The sequence below is a fragment of the Curcuma longa genome, chromosome 1 (assembly GCF_044706935.1).
Source record: "Curcuma longa cultivar G26 ecotype Majalengka, Jawa Barat chromosome 1, ITB_CL_G26_1.1, whole genome shotgun sequence".
Lineage (NCBI taxonomy): Eukaryota > Viridiplantae > Streptophyta > Magnoliopsida > Zingiberales > Zingiberaceae > Curcuma > Curcuma longa.
In genome coordinates this window covers 27,804,326-27,824,551 of record NC_133861.1, presented here as the reverse complement: position 1 = coordinate 27,824,551, position 20,226 = coordinate 27,804,326, and the positions used below count along the sequence as shown (strand labels likewise).

The 20,226-nt window shown below is 36.3% G+C and overlaps 1 protein-coding gene across 1 annotated transcript; it reads left to right on the top strand.

Annotated features, from left to right (window-relative positions):
• The first annotated feature begins 9,969 nt into the window (after positions 1–9,969).
• Positions 9,970–14,120, top strand: LOC141838338 (putative glutamine amidotransferase GAT1_2.1). Its single transcript, XM_074725784.1, has 4 exons — positions 9,970–10,127; positions 10,207–10,940; positions 12,994–13,200; positions 13,675–14,120. The coding sequence occupies exons 1-4, from the start codon at positions 10,028–10,030 to the stop codon at positions 13,909–13,911; spliced, it is 1,278 nt and encodes a 425-aa protein (XP_074581885.1). The 5' UTR covers positions 9,970–10,027; the 3' UTR covers positions 13,912–14,120.
• The last annotated feature ends 6,106 nt before the right edge of the window (positions 14,121–20,226 follow it).

Sequence of the window (20,226 nt, the reverse complement as noted above, 5' to 3'; positions counted from 1 at the left end):
TCGCAGAATTACAGAAGCTGAGATGGAATCCTCCTCCTGCCAGCTAAAAAGGCAGGCAGGACCAGTAGAATAATGCGAAAATGTGCTGAGAATTCAGTGAGATCCCTGCGGAGGGGATTTAGTGGGCATGTGAGGAGTGTACTGATCGCCAGGTTTGCTTCGTTCACGCCGCTGTATTGTTGTCTCTTGTGCCGTCATAAATACATGGGGGGTGGATGTACAGTATTGTAGGTAGCAGAGGGACGACCACTGTTCTACGATGTGCTGCATGGTGATGGCTACTGTCGTTAGCATCTGTCAATACTGCACACCACATGTGACGGCTACAGGACGGTAGTTTAGGCCTTCATCTTGGTTGTTAGTCGATCTCCCGAACAGTGCAATTGAGTTTCTGGATCTCTTCACGTTCGTAGGATGCTTTTTATTTTTAACGAAACTAAATAAACAATCATTGATAACTTAGCACGGATGAACAGCATGATTTCTAACGCTATGTTTAATTGGGGTCAACGGCGGAACCAACTGGATGATTTATCCGGGTTGCTCTGAACTCTTGAATTACATCGACGGTGTATCCTCGGGTGGGTTATTTATTAAATTTTTTTCTCTCATTTTTAAATCTATTTTTTTTCTCGTCGCCATCAGACCTCTCGGCAGTGGCGTAGGCAGGACTGGGCTCTAGCCCAGTGCAACTCCACAAAGAGCCAATATATCCAATAATTAAAGTCTAAGTATACGGAATCAATCTAGCTCAGTATAACAACTCAATCCAACCTAACAATTAACACTAATACAATCCAAATTTAATAAAAACTCTACTTATATGATTTGATGAAAAAAATTCTTTTATACATGTATGCATTATTTTTTTTATATATAATTTAGCCTAGGACAGTTACAGATCCTGGCTACGCCATTGCCTCTCGGGCTATAGCCTGGGTAATGACAAACCTAACTCTACCCTTGATTGGGGTGAGAGAAGATGTATTAATGGAAAAATAAGAAAAGGGAGGGAAGGAATAAAGGAGGAAAGTAAAAAAAGTATTTATGTTCTTTTTATTTGAAAGGGATGAAAGGTTCATTAATGTTATCTTATTTGGGAGGAAAAGAAGAGGAATAAAAATTAAATATATAAAGTTACAAAAATACAATTCCTTAAAAAAGATAATATATATAGAGGATAATAGGAAACTGTACAATTATGTAAATATTGCATATAAAAATTAAAATATAAAAGTTCTAAAATAAACAATGCATGTTTTTTAGATAAGTTTTTATCATTGGAATAGAAGAAGAAGATTAGGGTTATCTATCTTTGTCTTCTTGAGTCTTGTCCACGAAAAAATTTATGACGAGAGCAGACGTCATGGAGTGCAAGCGATTTAATACTAGACGATAACGGCACGTATTGTGTAAGGAACGATGATATAAAGATGAAATATCTAAATAGATGAGTTAAATTATAAATTAATATTTTAAAATAGGGATAAAATTGAAATAAAATATTTTTGAGTTTTCTTTCTCTTTCCTTACATCCTAAATCAAAATGTAAGAAATTCTAACGATTTATAAGCATAGAAAGGAAAAGTTTATCCTTCTATTCTCTTTTCCTTCTTAACTCATTCCATCCTAAACAAAGGTGTAAATTTTCTTTTCCCTTATTTACTCTCCCCTCTCCTTCTCTCACCTCCTTTCAAATAAAATGTAAGAGATTTTTAAAAATAAATGACTCGATTACAAGCGGATATATAATGTTAAACCTTTTGGGAGAACAGCCCCGACCACTACGCAGGGCCGGCTCTAGGCATAGGCCACTAAGGCCTATGCCTAGGGCCCCATTTTAATTAGGGCCCAACTTTGAATATATCAATATATATATTAAAAAATAAAAAATATTAAAATAAATTTATTAATCGGTTTAATCGATTAGAGTCCCGAAAACCCCTTAAAACGCTCAGAAAATCCTAAAAACCGTTCACCTTCTTTCCGCTCTGAAATCTGAATCCCCGATTTGAACCGAAATTTCCAAGTCGCCGTTCGCCTTCGCCCCGCCCTGCGGCCTGCGCCTTCGCCTAGCCCTGCCTTACGAGCCCTTCGCCTGGCCCTGCGCCGTCGCCTTCGCCTTCACCCGACCCTGCGCACCCTTCACCCGGCTAGCCGGCCCTGCGCCTTCACAGCTTCGCAGCTTTGCCCGGCCCTGTGCACCCTTCGCCCGACGACCCCGACCCTGCGCCAGTGCGCCTTCGCCTTCGGCCGAGTGCCGCGCCTTCGCCTTCAGCCGGCCTTGCGCGCCCTTCGCCTTCAGCCGGCCCTGCGCGCCCTTCGCCTTCGCGCCCGCCCTAACCCTTCGGCCTTCTCGCCTTTGCCGGTGAGCAATGATTTTTTTATTAAATGATCTTTATTATTTTATCAAATGACTTATATTATTATGATTTATTTCATCATTAAATTACTGGCATCTTTTGATGATTAAACAATCAGACTAATTACTTCATTTAATTTGATCAATGACGAGATAATTCTGATTGAAAAATGGAATGAAAATATAGTTTTCATGTTCATGAACGAATTGAATTAAGAAATAAATATATATTGATAGAATATGTAAATAAAATATTATAAATTGATCTTTCTTCTGCCCCTTAAATAATTTTTTAGGGTGAAAATTAATGTATCTGATTAATGATTAATGTATGTGTTTCTTTAGGGTGAAAAGTTTTTAGAAAGTTGGAAGTCTTGAGGGATTATTTTTTAAGACATGGAAGCTAAAGAAAGTACACAAAATTAAGGCCCCTTCGCTAGACCTCGTCGGCTCGTCGCGGTTGAAGAAGAGCAGGACCGAAGAAAAGTGGTAAGCACCAAGCACTCCCTTTGTGAATCTGTTCCTTTTTGCTACGCATAAATTAGATTGTATTATTATTTAATTCTAAAATACTTTTATTTCCATAAAATAGTAGAAAATTATATTTTTATTATTATTATTTGAATATAAATATGGCTAAAAAATATAATTCTGAATATATAAAACGTATGAAAAAAAAGAAAACTAGAAGAATTTAATGAATCTCAAAAATGCGCACTTGATAAATTTGTTATTAATAATAAAAATTAAAACTCAGAAAATAATATAATTGAAAATTTAAATGAAATAATAAATCCAGAATTAAAAACAGCACTTGAAGTATTAAATTTTATAAAAAAATTAAATTTTTTTCTTAATGCATGGATAACTTATAGAATATTACTGACCATACCTGTTAATGTAGCTTCAGCAGAAAGAAGTTTTTTAAAATTAAAATTAATAAAGTCTTATTTACGTTCAACTATGTCTCAAGAAAAATTAAATAATTTAGAAATGTTATCAATTGAAAAAAAGTTATTATTAAAATTTGAATATGAAAATTTAATTAATAATTTTGAGAAAATTTAATTTTATATAAAAACTTTATTTTTAAAATTAATATTTTAATTTATTTTAAAAAAAATTTAAACTCATCATTGTCGGTCTCAAATCCGAATAAAAAAGAGTGAGAAGATTTTTTTTTTAAAAATAATAATTATGTAAAAAAAAAATTCCCCTAGGACCCGTGTAGACTTGAGCCACCCCTGCCACTACGTAGGTCGATAAGTTTAAACACGGGTGGGCACGTAATACTTTGTCATATTCGATTCTTACTATTGGCGGCGAAAATAGAATAAACCTAATGTCGTTTAGGTTTTATATATATAGACATATATACTGCGCCAAGTTTGTCTGTTTGACTGGTCTTCCGGCAGTGTCAATAAAGATATCCAATTAGCTTGAACGGCCGTGGCTAGGAGACTTTGTTCTTGGGCTTCGGGCGGAGGTGAGACTATATGGGCCAGTCACCTCCCACTTGTAAGTTACATGGATAAACATTGATATAAGGTTTCTTCCACTTATTGCACACAACGTTAAATAAGAAGAGATTAACAAAAAAAAAAAATTATTAAATAAAAAATTTTCTTTTGTAATATGTCAATTGATAATTTTTTTATCAATCTATCAATTGATCAATTGATCGAACACTAATATCTCTATAAATTATATCTCTCATGAATAAATTATTAACGAAGAAATTTTATTTCCTTGGATCTTTTTATTTCTCTAGTTCGATTACCTTTCTCTAACATAGTATCAAAGATACTATTTCTCTATTTTTTTTTATTTTATCATCGTTTTAGTGATTTTTCTTCTATCACCGCTATAAGTACACATATTATTTTTTCTCTTTCTTTATCGTAGTTTATTTCTTTTTCTCCTTATTTTTTATTTTTTTATTTTTAGAATACTCGAAGTAGCTAGATATCAAATTTATCTTAAAATTGGATATATTGGTACTCAATGTCCTAGACGATTTGACACAAATTTTGTCGGTGGTCCTACAACTTTAAGACAATCAAGTATTTCACATATTTATTCTAAAGTGCTCTCGTCCATGCCTACTCTTGATAAACTAGGAGTTTTTATCTACTAAATGGTATATTGATACTGAAACTGTTAAATTTGAGAGCTGTCCTAAGGTAATTGCATTACAAATATATTATTTATTGGATAAATATCTACTTACTATATGAGTGCACATTTTTTATATGTTTGATTGGATCTTAAATTCATTTATTGAATGTCCGCAATATGATTCATAGCATGAGAGAATTTGTGATTGGATCACAACCAGTGAGGATCTCTACATGTGCAATTATGAATATATTGAAACTATCCCTAGTTGAGAAATTGATAACTACGGACATCATCGATTCTGTTAAGACAAATACGTTTTAAACTCCTTGGTTAGCTAAGCAGCTAATCTCACTAGCTGGAAATATTAGATGTTGAGAGTTAAACATGGATGCTGGTTAAAGATAACCAATTCATTTGAGTGACCTGCCTTCAAACTTCATATGGTTCTATACATATGTCAATGAAGATCTCAATGCAGCTTAAGTGTGAGTTTTCTTTGACTTGTAGTATTCAAGTAGCCTTGGTCATGGAGGCTTATACTTTGACATCTTAAGCAAATATCTCCGAAGAGGTATGGACCCGGGATGATTAGGTATAAATCGAAGTACCCGAAGGTGCTTGAATATCCCACAGAAGATTCACCACTCCTTTGAAAAGGAGACGTATACTTTGCAATCGTTTGTTAGGAGTGTTACTAAAAGTCTTTGACCAAAGCATTACATGTCAAGTGTACGACACTCTTGGACATATGTACAAGTAACTTGAATCCACATGACAAGAAAGCTAGTTTGGGCTAAGAGTGGCATAGTACCATGTCCTAAACCAAGCGGGTATAAGATGATAAAAGGAACGAGACACGTCTCATTGTAGCTGTGATGAGTTAGGGTTTTATACATTTTAATCGATTCATTTTTGAGTTTTTGCATGAAAATAAATTGCACAATGAATCGATTCGATCATATTTGTGTTATATCGTATAATTTGAGATTGGATTATAATTTTCATAATTTTATTGGCAAATTTTGTATTAATTGAGTTTAATTGATTGTAGGGCTCAAATTGGACCCAGATCGAGTTCAACCACGATCGAATCGAGCTATGTTTGCCCAAATTGATCAAGCCACATTTAGGACATGACCTAACTTAAGTCCGATCAAGATCCATTATTTTTTTTACAAACCCTAGGCTTTCCTAAAATCCCAGATCAAGCTCCTCCACTGGATCAGAAATGGACGACTGTGATCAAGATCAGCGGCTGGGATAAAAGGAATTCAGAAATGCGATGAACAGTGGCTGCGCGCCACTGTTCATCGTTCCCGATCGTGATTCCCCTGAGAAGGAGCGTAACTCCTGGCCAAGCCCCATCCACCCAATTTGATTCCTTCGTGCTGCTGGATCCTCGAGGAAGCTAGAACAGCTCAGTTGGACGGAAATCGGTGACTGGCAGCAAGCGATGGTGAGGGTCTCTCCGCCACTGGGATCCTCTATTTTGATGCCATTTCGATGAGTCACAGCATCTTCAGCCTTCGCAATTGGAAGAGGGGTTCTCTGAAGGTTGCGGAGCAAGCTCAAGGTGTCAACAACTTCATTGGCACGAGGAGAGGAGCATCATTCCTGTTTAAAACATCGAATTCGACTCGAACACAGGGCTCTATTAAATAGAGGAGGGTTTCTTCAATTTATCAGAATCTTAGTTCCGAGCAGGAGGGACAATTGATTGTGTTCAGCTTCTAAACGGATATTCGGTGCCAACATTGGTTATCCGGCAGCTTGTTTGACACCAAGCTGAGGAGACATGAAGAAGAGGAAGTCGTGGATGCGATTTCCTGCATTTCTGAGTTCATTCCTGAAGTTTCAATTTTTGTTTAGATTTCTTTGAAGCTTTAGTTTGACTTAAATATGATGAACCCTATGATTATAGGGTTAAGTCTAATCCGAGTTAGACTCAAGTAAATCCAACTATTAGATTGAGTCTAATTCGAATTAGATTCATTAGATTAGAATCAAACACTAAAGAGAATTAATGTCCATTAATAGAGATTAATGGAACATTAATGAAAAGGAGAGCAAAAGGCAAAAAACCTTTTGTATTCATTGGATGAGTACAAAAGTTATTTTTGATGCATTTTCACGAATGATTTTTTTTTTCAAGTCTCCTCTTCTTCTCCTCTTGGCAAAATCATCCAAGTTGCTAGTATAATGAAGGTGGTTCTTCTCTGAAAGTTGAATTCGTCCGACGAACGAAGGACATGTTCATATGGATATCGAAGAGGTGCGACCATTTTGATCGTGCTAAAATCTGCTGAATCAAAATTGCTACCAAGATTGTTATGTACATGCAACAAAAGTGATAACTAATAACAAATATGTATACTGTATTCATATGCATCTCTAGAGGGATCGAGTTTTTTACTATATTTATTTTTGATTTTTCACATAAGATCTCTACCATCCTTGCTACTCTAACATTCTAAAAGGTGACTTAAAGAAGCAGGATCTAAAAGAAGTCGATTTACTAAAGCTCGACTGGAAAGAAATTGATCTATTGAAGAAAACCAATTCGACTTGTATCCAACTGATCGAAACTACTCAATCATGATTACTTTGCTGAGTCATCCTATCTCTTGATCTCAAACCGGATTATTGCACATTAAAAGAAAACTATAAAATTGCACATGAGATAACTAAATTGATAGGTAAAGATATTTATATCAGTCTAAAAAAATATATAATATTCATTTTGAACACCGAATGCCATGTCTAAAATAGATATTCAAGATTCTCTGTGTATTTGGATTTTTTTTTATAAGTAACTTTCACATTCATTCTTTTCTATAAAATAAAATAAAATTGCTTTAAATAATTTGAGTTGACTAACTGATTGACTGATTCATTATTTAAATTAAAAAAATTAAATTATTTGAGTAGATCTTATCCACCACCTGAGTTTATTGATAATTTTAAATTAACTGAATTCGTTTCGAGTCCACTCTAAGTATTTTGAATTAATTGAAATTACAATCAATTGAAAGATATATACACAATCCGAGTTGACTGATGAATTTTGAATCTAATTTTAAATTGACTAAAGATGTACTGAGTCAATTGGAGATAAGAGTTAACGGACAAATCTTCTTTTTATAAGTCCATTAAATTAAATAGAATAATTAGTTGAAGCAGTTCCAAAATCATTTGGAAGATTATACTTATAAAAGATGAAAAAAAATCATGTATAATTATTTTTTCAATAGCAGCATAAACAATAAAACTAAACATATAATAGTTTGAAGGTAAACAAATTATCACCACTTTATTATTTATTTATTGCCTTGGTTTCCTACATCATGGTAATATTAATAATTCCGGTCGGATGTCATAGACAGTCAAACTATCAGTCAACAAACTGCCAACTCACACTCTGTTGCTCCCACCAGCAAAGGAACCTGAGGAGGAACTGAACGAACAGATTAGCGAGATGCTGAAAATTCTTGACAGGTCATTCCGATGCTTAAGTCAGTAAGAAAGGAGAAAGAGAAGTGTATGAAGTTTTATATCTGCGGGAGAATTTATATATTTACAGGAAGGAATATCTACGTCGATTTGGACAGACCTCTGTTGGGCCCGAGGGGATAAGTTATATCAATCACTGTCATGTGGCCTTGACATGCAGCATTTGGGAGACAAAGTTTGCCAACCTCGTAACCGTCCTGATCCTTTGGCAGGGGCTTGCACGCTTGAGAGATTTTGGCAACTTCTGGGTCGGGTGGCCGAGAGACCAAGAGGCCGAAATGGTCGAGGTCGGAGTGATCGAGGGACCGAGAGGGCGAGATGGTTGAGGTCAAGGTAACCGAGGGGCCGAGATAGTCGAGATCGGAATGACCGAGAGGGATAGTGAGTGACCAAGATGGTTGAGATCGGAATAGTCGAAAGAAAGACTGAGTGACTGAGATGGTCGAGATCGGGATGATCGAGAGAAAACGAGTGACTGAGATGGTTGAGATAATCCATCTAAGATTAACTATTGACTTTCTGACATGATACATCGACCGACTTCTTGACTTTCGTTGGCTTCTTGACTTTCACTGCCATGCAGGATGACTCAGGATCCGTCACATCATTAATAATGTGTAGATTATCTTTAGTTACTTTCTACAAAAATATAATAGATTATCTTCGCCGAGGGCCTAATGTCCAAAGGAGTTGTTTATCGAACTTCAATGTGTAGATAAGTATAGGAGAAATGTCTGTCTGATGTGGAACATTAATCTGTTGCACTTGTGTCATTATTATCTGCACCTTTGTTTACGGATCTGATCCGAAGATTAATGATAAATCAACAACAATTGCGCATCGTTCTTTTGCCTTGTCAAGTTTCAAATTCAATACGATGAATCGATCCCATTACATTTGGGTTTAGAAAAAGATCAAATTAGCCAATAGAAATGAGTACTTGATTAAAATCGAATCAAATCGAATCAAATTAATTAAAATTGAATCGAATTTTTTTAATTAACCGAACCGATCAAATTTTTAAATAAAAAAATAAATAAATTGAATAATAAATATCAATTAATTCGATTTTTGATCGAATTAATCGAAATAACTGATTTTTTTAATATTACGAGAGATTTATCAATTCATTACATATTTATAAATTTATTTACTTAAAAATTTATAAATTTATTTATTTAAAAATTTAAAAATTATTTTTTAAATTTTTTTAATTCAGTTTATTTAATTTAATCGATTAAAAAATTTTAAAATTAAAATCAAACTAAATTAAATAATTTTTATTTAAAAAATTAAAATTTTAAAATAATCAAGTTAAAATTTTAAATTGGATTAGTTCGTTTGATTTATTCAGTTTAATTAAATTTTTATTCACTCCTATTAGCTGGCGTTTGGCTTCCTATGCGAGAAGAAGCCAGGAGCCGTCCGATCAAGAGAAGAATTAATATCAGTCGTTCGTTCATAAACGAATGAGATTAAAAGGAACGAAACTCATGGCTGAACTGGAGCACACGTCGTTTGAACACGTTTTATTTATGGATTAGCGCGATCAATGTGCGGCAACTGCCTTCGTACTCACCGAACACCAAGAGCGACCCAAACCGCATCTTCCGTGGCGCATCAACTGTCTGACCGTCCCCGGATAACGACTACCCACGTGGCATCTCCTCACCAGCCTGATCGCATCCACCCTGTCCTTATCAATTAATGAAATCACTTTAATTACCAACTACAACAGTTTCCAGTTTTGACTTTTCTCCAGCGCATTCCGTGATCCCGCATCCACGCATTTCACGTGGTTCGCAATCAAAATTAGAACTTCGATTTTTGTGTGTAACGCGGCGGCTTGACGTGGGAAGAACCGGAGGTGGAATTTTAAAATTATTATTAATTAATTAAATACGAAAATTCTAATGTTCATCTTCAGCCTATAAATACGAACCCTAATCTCAATGGAAGACCAAGCGAGAAGCGATTCGTTATAATTAAGCAATAAATAGGCGAGGCGACGCAGCAGAGCAGGGTAGGATCATAATGGCGCCCTCCTCCGATTCCGATCTCTCCAAACTCCTTCCACGCGTCCTCATCGTCTCCCGCCGTTGCGTTCGCAAAAACAAGTTCGTCGATTTCGTCGGTGAGTATTCTGCTTTCCAGATCTCATTTTGTTCGCCCAGAGTCGATGAGAAGATTGAGATGGATCGATCTTGAAACAGGGGAGTACCATTTGGATTTGATCGTGGGATACGGCGCGGTGCCGGTGATCGTGCCGCGGGTCGCGGGCGTGCACACGCTCCTGGAGAGCTTCGAGCCGATCCACGGCGTGCTGCTGTGTGAGGGCGAGGACATCGACCCGTCCCACTACGCGGCTGACGCCTCCGGGGGATTATCTGCAGAGGAGCTCGACGAGATCCGCAGCCTGCACGCCAGCGATGCGACCGTCGACCGCGAGAAGGACTCCATCGAACTCCGTCTCGCCAAGCTCTGCCTCGAGCGCAATATCCCCTTTCTCGGCATCTGCCGCGGTTCGCAGGTCCTCAATGTGGCTTGCGGCGGATCCCTGTACCAGGACGTGGAGAAGGAGCTCCAGAGGAAGAGCGGCGTCGGGACCGTCGTCGAGCACATCAACTACGGCGACTACGACGGACACCGGCACGAGGTGAAAGTGGCGGAAGGGACGCCACTGCACGAGTGGTTTAGGGAATCGCTGAGCCCGGAGGAGATGACGATCGCGGTGAACAGCTACCACCACCAGGGGGTGAAGCGGCTGGCGGAGCGGTTCGTGCCGATGGCGTTTGCGGCGGACGGATTGGCGGAGGGTTTCTATGACCCCGATGCGTACAATCCGGACGAGGGCAAATTCATCATGGGCTTGCAGTTTCACCCGGAGCGGATGCGTCGGCCCGGATCCGAAGAGTTCGATTACCCTGGTTGCCCTAAAGCTTATCAGGTACATCAATTATTTTGTAAATTATATCTGTTTACATCGATTGCAACTTCCCTTTTCCTGGTTTATATCTCATATAGTTTTCATGATTAACAATTTTTAGGAAAATGCTACTATCAACATGAGACGTAGGCAGACAAACAAGATGAAATAGTTAATATTAGTCGTGATAAAGAGAATTTTATTATTGGTCATCATATATGCATCACTTCACCCACACTCTGCAATGACCTTTTTCAATCATAAGGCAGTAGAATACCATAGCAAATAAGAAACCATTGTACTACTTGTTTATATTATTCCCTATAAATCAGTTGGGGCAAACTAAATAATATCGCAAATTCAATACAGTAATCAAATATTCGCTCTTCTTCAGTAAAAAATAGAATCTGTCATACTAGCGGTTTCACACGATCGACTTCATGATCATTTATAAAGAAGTAAATTAATAAACATCAATTCGGAGGAGAACATTAATCAAATATTCGCTCAGCTTTAGGTTATGGATGTGATTGCTCCTAGTGGTATCACTCAGAAAATATGCGTTCACCTAATCCCCACAATCTAAGTCATTTAGTAGATAGTTGGCACTAATTATATAGAACTGTAGAATAACGTATGACATGACCAATATAGAATCAACCATTGGTAGGTGGGTGACTTTATATATAGCACGTTGAAACTAGATAATCAAACAAAAAGGTTTTCGATTTTTTTTTAATTTCAATAAACAAGCAGTTAAATCCTCCATTAAATTATGAATCTTAACTGTGATATATTACAAGGGAGTTTCCCTCCAATGAGAAACAGATCTAAGAATGTTGATCATTTAGATGGGCCTCCACGAGTATTTCTTTGATTTACTTAGTGACTAATGGGAAATTTCTATGGACCAGATCGTTAGAATTAATCAGATTGTAAGAACTGAATACTTAAATTACTAAAAATAACCAATACTAATGAATAATACATAATACTTTCACGCTAGATACATTATTTAATATTTTAGTTAGTTAATCAATAAAATAAGCATTTGTATTAATCAAATCATGATATTGTGTTAAACTAGTCTCTTGCTCTATAGAAAAAAAAATTCAGAAAATTTTCCCGAGTATCTCCCAATGAATCCCTAACTAATCTTGCGCTACAAAATAAAGCCAATATTCAATTGAAATCTATAATAAATAGTTAGTTAAGAGGGATACATTCTGAATGTACCAAGAAACATCTTCACTTCGCCTCTAAAACTAAACATGATATGCTTCAATATCTCATACATCTTCTTTTCTTTCTCTAATTATCAACTGCACCAGTTCCTTCTCCTTCTTCTTCTTCCAATGTTCTATGCAGGTTTCTTGCCCTCCATGCTAGAAAATTTTCTCCAAGTTCAACAGCTCCCACTTCTCTTCCTTTCTGTTCACTGTCCTGTTTTGCAAGCCTCTTTTTCTTCTCTTTCCATTCTTCACACTCTCTCTCTCTCTTGCTTTCTCTCTCTCTCCACCGCCGAACTCTCTCTTCTCTTCCCCTTTAGGCCTATACTCATCTTCTGACCTCGCACTCCGTGCGCTGATGACTGGCCTGCTATAAAGGGGCCGAATGTCTTTTTTTTTTTTTTCATTTGGGTTACACTAATGGTCTGCCCTGCTGGGTCTCACTGTTGCATCAGACGCACTTTCTACAAATGAATTATTATATATACATATATATTATCATTGAATGCTTGTAGGATGAATCTTTTCAAATCATTTTAAGTTTATTTATTGCTGTGTTTGGAATATAGTATTTTATCATGGGGCTCTAAACAGGTGAACGTATCGATTGTGTTGGTATCATTTTCTGAGGAATTGGACAAGCTATACGTCTACAGTTTGAATGTTTTAGTGTACTGCTTTGTTGTGGTGCTAGAATTAACTTAACAACGGCTGGTTAGCAATGCTGTAAGAAAGGCATATATGAAATAGAAATGAAAGTATTTCGTGTTTATAAGTAGGAAATTTGATCCTGAAATTCTATGCAAAGGACCTGTATCCATTTAAAATGATATTTCTTTATATAGGAATTTGTCAAGGCAGTGGTCGCATATCAAACGAAGGTCAATAGCTATGCAAATCTGAACCATGCCCCAAAGATTAATCAAGAACTGGAAAAGAAAAGGAAGATCATAATGAGGAGTTTCTCGCTTGCGAAGAACTTGTATGCTGCTGGGCACGATATGCCACCTTCCAAAGAGCAAGATCTTGAAGCTGGAGCTGATTTCCTTGAGGTACTTATCCAACAAGATGCTAAGATAATAGGAATACTGACTTAATCCTCTTGATAACACATTTGCTTGTTGCTATAAGATGAGATAAATATCTTCACTCATAAAAGAGCATGTGAAGCATGCACACGGTATAGTTTATACTCTTAATACCTAGTCTCACTAGTCCTTTTGCTTGATCATGATATATGAAGTTTATATCTCTCTTGTATCTTTCTATCCCATTGCTTTTTGCACAACCAGTTTTCTATCATATGAGAATGGCATAACCCTTTCTTCAAGACTGTAAATCAATAAACAAGTTCGATGCTCATTTATGTTCATTCAATAATTAAATAAATAAATTGGAATACTGATGAGTTTGAATTAAATTTCATATTAATTTGTATAAAGTTTGATTATGATTTTTTTTTTGCTTACATTCCTCTTGGCTTACTATGAGAATGAGAAGTTTTTTTTTTTTTTTTTTTGCATCAGTCAAACATGGCGTTGAGTTCGCAGCAAGAGGTAAGGTTGAAACAAATGGGGGCAACTGTGAGGAACTCCTCATCCTATGCGCAAAAGATGAAGATGACCAAGGAGAGAGGAGCGATGGCCAGGAAGGTAATGCAAAACATGTCAGTAGAACAATTGGCTGAGTTTCTCTCCTTTTATGATATGATGGGACAAATCTGTTCTGAGTTGTTGGAGAAGAAGTTGAATACCACTCCATAGAAAATCTCATGTTTTTTATAATGTCTGTCACGTTGTAACTTGAACTTCAATGTTCTTGCAAATCTTCGTTAGATGTCATTATGTATCCGTCCCCCTCTTCCTGGAAAAAGGGTTAGTAGCAACTGAAGCGTAGTGAATCAGTTAAGAAACCAAGGCTTTCAATATTTGGCAAAACAACTCTAACCGTAATTTGCAGCTTTACTGTCCCTTCAGAATCATTACCAAATTTAAAAACCAGTAAACATTCCTGCATTCTTCTTTATATGTAAGAGGACAGCTTTTGAGGTTTACACTGATTCCGACATGGTAGACAACTTGGATGAGCCAAGTCTATAATTGATGTCTTGGCAGCGGTTCAAAATGTAGAAAAAAATTCTAATTTTTTTAAATAGTTAAATCATATATTATATTTTTAAAATTATTAATTCATCCACCCGTTTTCTAAAATACCTTTTTCCTTGATTTTTTGTCATTTTTTTATAATCTAAATGTCTAAACTTCATTCGATTAATTCGTCTATCGGATAACCTTTCCCCCTTAATTTGTCTATCGGATAAATTTAGAGCACAACTTATTCACACTCAGAGGTCAACCTCCAGAATATTCGTCTGTATTGAAATTCAAATTCTAATCTTCTTATTTGTTCCCCTAAGTGGTTTACTACTGTATCATACTCGCGGAGACAATTATTTGCCTTCCTTTGCTATCTATCTAGTTGTTCAAATATGTCTGACATGATATATTAAAATTACATATATATTTTGTGACTATTTTGGTTGTAATTTTATGATAGTCCTTGTTGTCTAATCGAGTAACTGTCAATTAAAGATATTGACATCACCCTTCTTTGCGAGTTCGGATTGGTAGAACCTCTACTTCCTTTTACCCAAGTGACTTCTATGTCTGCATGTCAACATGCGTCAACGGGTGCCGACGTGGTCGGCGTGATCCTTCCGACGGTCAAGTCAACATTAGCGTAAGAAGGAAAAATTGAAAGCACAATGAGAGTTCTATGCTTGCAAAAATACTTATCTTCGGCCACCTTCACCTACCCTTTTATATCGTCTTGTCGAGTCTCGATGTCCACATGGGCTACCATGTCCGCCTGCAAATTGCTAGGGGTATAAGGCCATGTTGGTGTTAGAGGTACACCGTCCGATGGCAGCTGCAAGTCCTATCTGTCATTGTCGGTCTTGTTAGTGGTAGTTACTGACAACTTTATATCAGAGCTGCAACTGTTAGGTGTTGATGCATGGAAGACTAGATAATCAAACTTGTATTTTAATGTTAACAGAGATTTAAAGTTAAGCCTTTGTAATCTGATAGCTGTGTTAAGTGTGTATGACTTAATAAGAAAACCCTAGTAGGTCAGATGTACCAGATACTAGACAACAGAAGTCTAGCAAATCAAAAGAACTAGATATCAGATAGAGGAAGTCCAGATAAGTCAGCAGGATCAGATATCTGATAGGAAGGACTTGATGGGTTAGAAGATCAAACGTCGAGTCAAAGGAAGATCTCGTGGATCAAGAGATTAGACGCTAAACAGAGGAAGTCCAAATAGGTTAGTTGATCGGATATGTGGCAAAATGATAAGAAAGGTAATTCCTAGAGAAGATAGGTCCTTCTAAAAAGAAGGATAGTGAGGACGTGTCCTCATTGAGGGGGCAAATTTAGGCGTTGATCCGACTAAGAATCCTATTCAAATATTGAAGTCGAGATTAGATAATTACTTAACTATCTCAATTAGAACATTCATATCTTATAAATTATTATACTCTGTGCTAACTTTATTTTGTAAGATTTAGTAGACCAAAAAGTAAGTTCAGTCGATCGAACAATTCGAATGACTGAGTGGTTCGAACGATCGAACAGTGAGGTTCGATCGATCGGAAGCTGAGGTGGCATAGGGATATGATGTTCGGAAAGTAACTATGAGACTTACTCATAATTGTTCGAAAAGGAGAAAGTTAGTGCTTGCCTACTCATAAGTGATCCACGATCGGATCACAGGCCTTGGAGTAACAATCTTGAGGGTTGTGAATCAAGTAATAAAATTTGTATTCTTTTGTTGTGTTTTATTTCTTATTTCTGCTATGTTCTAACTCTCAAAAAGAAAAGTTTTTAAATGATAATTTTACGAGCAATATTCACCCCCCTATCGCTTTCAACGATTCTTCAATTGATATCAGAGCGGGGGTATTCTAAAATGGTTTATCCACCACTCGAGTTTTAAAATCTTATTTCTTTTCTTTAAATAATTTTTTGAAGCTTTTGTCAAATATGTTTTTTTTTTGCACTACTTATCCAAGACATCAAAAGTCTTGGATCATTCTTTTTTGTTCTTGTTTTTGCAAGAAATTAAATAACCCATCAAGAGGGATATAACACTATTCGTCCTCCCCTATTCAGTGGTGATGACTTTAACTACTAGAAGGGATTAATGAAATACTACATGAAGACCCAAGTTGAAATGTTGATTATTATAAAGATAGGATCATATTACTAGTCAATGAAGTTGGAGAAAAGCTAGGATGTAAAAAATGGATCCCCGACATCAAGAAACAAATCGAAGCTGATGCCAAGACTACACAAACCTTACAATGCAGTCTAACCAAAGAAGAACACAACTAAGTCAGATCATTCATCAGTGCCAAGGATCTTTGAGACAAACATGTCTAGCTCAATGAGAAAACCAACAACTCAAAGATAACGAAGTGAGATTTATATTTGAATAGATAATTTAACTATAAAATGCAGGATGGTGAGTCCGTGAGCCAACTACACGTAAGGATCAAGGATTTCCTGAATGGATTTCACTACATCAAGCAACTCATCAAAAATCGAGAGGTAATTGTTGGGATGTATACTATAAAGTCTTGCTTTTTGTATAAATATCTATTTTGCAATAATATTGAAATGAGAATCATCTTGATCAGAATGTTTGCATTTCTTATGTAATGCAGTTGTCCACTTAATTTATATATATTGTAGATAATATGGTGTGTGGTGTCACACATAGAAGATCATGTTATCGGTTCCTTATAAATTATAAATAGTAACTCACAACTAAAATGGATAGGGACAAACCATTGGAGTGGTTGTAGTGTAATTGGTATTAGTTTATCTTGACTATTAAATTACACTAGTACACTTTGTGTGTATTAAGCAGGACCGTTTGAGATCATTCGATTTATACTGACTATATAATCGAACTAGACCTTAGTTATCATGGGTGTGCATGCTCTTAATCCCGATATAATAACAATCATATATACTTAGTATGTATTTCTTTAATTCATCAAAGAATGAGATTTATCTCGTTAAATCAAGAGGCCCGATGAGTTGGAAGATAATGCTATGTATATGGTGTGTTATTGATTATAGAATGAAACTGTGTCCTATAATCTAGGTTGATGATGTCCCCTTGAGGAGCTCATAAGGATTATCATGTATACCCTACAGGTGGACTTAGTTCCGCATGATAATAAGGTTGAGTGGCTCGGACTCAGAAGTTAATTAATTGAGTTGTCAGTAATTCAATTAATTGACGGACATACGATATCTTAAACACAGGGAGATTAATGCACTCATGGTAAGAAGGAGCCCAAATTATAATATGAGATTGGTGCGGTAGTTCAATAATAACCCTTTAGTGATATGAGTTATTATTGATGGACTTGAGTTGAGTGTTCAGGGAGAACATAGGAAGCCCAAGCCCATCAGGAGGTCATAACCAATTCCTCCTCTAGGTCCCTGCTGTAGCCTCTGGATAAAGCTTCGAATCCACCTAAGAGAATTCTGTAAAAGTTTAAGATAGGAAATTCTGTTAAGAAGTTTTCTGGAGAAAAAAATTCTGTTAGGAATTTCTGTTAGAAATTTTTAAAATTCTGTTAAGAATTTTTTCAGGAGAAAATTCTGTTAAGAAATTTTGTTAAGAATTTTCGTTACGAAATTCTATTAAGAATTCTATTTCTTCCGTAGATAAAATTTATTATGATTTTTTCATAAAAATTTTGTTAAGATATTTTGTCAGAAAATAAAATTTCTTAATTAAGAAATTTTATTAAGAAATTAATAAAATTTTATTAAGATAAAGACAAAATTTAAACAAGGAAATTTATTAAGAAACTAACAAAATCTTATCAAGAGATTTTATTAGATTTTTTCTAACTAAATCTAGATAAGAAAGGTTGTTAGATTTTTTTCTAAAATTTCTAAGATGACTTAGCTATAAAAGGGGAGGTTTGCAAGAGGAAAAGGACACAACAAATAAAGCCTCTCCTCCTTGCTTCTAAAGGCCGGCAGCACACCTTCCTTTCCCTCTTCCAAGTGCTAGGGCCGTCTCCCCTTTTGGAAATCCCTCCTCCATCCTTCGCCCAAGGTTCCTCCCCTCCCTTCCTTGCTAGGGCCGGCACATAAGAGGTCTCCCTCTTTGTTAGGGCCGGTGGCCAAAAAGAGAAAGAAGAAGAAGAGGAAAAAGGAAAAAGAGGAAGAAGGATTCTAGCTTGCTTGCCATCAGATAGAAGGAAAAAAAGCTTGGTGGTTCATCTTGGAGGATCGTTGCCCACACAATGTCCAAGAAGAGGAGAAGAATACAACAGAAGATCAAGAGGTCTTCAGGTGAATATCTCCTACAAGAAGCAAGGTACAATTTAATTTTGTTGCTTAAATTATTTTCTCTTCTTAAATATGGATCCTGAATACCAAACACAAGAGTCCAATGATCTTAATGCATCGATCAAGCTCCCAGTTGATCGAATATGAGGGCTACTTGATAAGATTCTGTTTCCAAAAAAATTTTATCCGGCAAGAATTCAACGGAGCAAAATTTCATGTTCCCATTAGTAATAAGGTACACACTAAAGGTTTTCCCTCGAAATACTTTGTGGACATCTTTGAAAGATGCATACAAAGTTACTTGGGACCTTTCTACAATTAAATTAGATGAGATATTTTATGAATTTGAATTGCATGAATAGACTAACTCAAGTCAAGCTGACAAAGGTATTGCTTTGATTGCAAGTCAAACCAAAAGTAAAAAGGCTAAGTCTATGTTTCGACTGGAGCCGAAATCTAAAGATAAGTCAAATTCAAACCAAGATAACGAGGAGCTAACTTTGGAGATTATTAATCTAGTCTGAAAAATGATCAAGAAGAAGAAGGACTTCACCAAGAGGGATATCAAGAAGGTGATCCAAGATAAAGGCAACAAGCGAGTCCGAGCAAAACTACTAAAGCCAAGGCTGAGGTAACTTACTACAGATGCAATCAAAAGGGTCACTACAAGTCCGAATGCCCTAATTCAAAAGAAATCAAGAAGCAGAGGAAGAAGACGGCCATGTGGGATGAATCCTCAGAAGATTCAAAAATAGAGGAACTGAAGCAAATGAGTTTCATGGCTATAATGACGAAAAAAGATGTAGCCAAGTCTGAGTCATACCATGGATCCAAGTCCAAGTTAGACCCACAAAATGATGAGGTAATTGTTGGTGCAATTGACCTCTAAGTTTTTGATGGTCTGAATAATATGTGTAAGGGAATTTGATCAAGGGTCCTAGAGGTGAGTGAGAAGTCCTTGTGTCCAAAATCTTTGCATTTGAAACATATTTTTTGATTCTTAGGACCATTGGTTTAACAAAACCTGCATTGTTCTCCTTGTGTGCAACAACCTTTTGATTTGCCTCTTTTGATGTTGATATGTTCTTTAAAGTAGATGCACTCCCTCGGTTATAAGTGTTGGGATCGTCCAATGCGCGTGTTTACATATTTCGGAAACGTACGCAGCGGAAATAAAATAAATAATTAACAGTAATTATTAAACAACACACACATGCAAAGCAAGAAATAATATGTACAAGGCATGACAGGAATTTAAAATTTTTGTTGAATAATAAAATTATTCTACTTGCACAATTAAATTTACAGAAAAAAAATTATTCTAAGCGTACCTCTTTAATGATGTTTGAGTGGTGTTGGCATCAATCGAGCGGTCCTTGTCGGAGTCCCACCTCTACTGGTGATCCACGCCAAGCTCCATCTGGACGACTTCGGAAATCACAAGTCGTGTCATCGTCTTCGGTACTAGCCTATGATCGACGACGATCGAATCGAGAGAAGTCTTGTTCTGAAAACTACGCAACAATATTTGTCACGATCGTTTTCGGGGCTTTCTAACTATCACCGAGAATCATATTCTCGATGTAGTCTTCGGTGGTCAATATTTGACCGCCGAATTAGGACAAACAACCGAAAACCTTTTCCGGGAATGATGGAATAATTTCATAAGCTCCTGGTGATCAATCCGGTCCTATA

Bases quoted from the DNA above. Each gene is read 5' to 3' on its own strand.
- LOC141838338 (XM_074725784.1), top strand. From the start codon at position 10,028: ATGGCGCCCTCCTCCGATTCCGATCTCTCCAAACTCCTTCCACGCGTC. The intron at 10,941-12,993 runs GTACATCAATTA...TTCTTTATATAG, and splicing joins GTTGCCCTAAAGCTTATCAG to GAATTTGTCAAGGCAGTGGT. The intron at 13,201-13,674 runs GTACTTATCCAA...TTTTTGCATCAG, and splicing joins CTGGAGCTGATTTCCTTGAG to TCAAACATGGCGTTGAGTTC.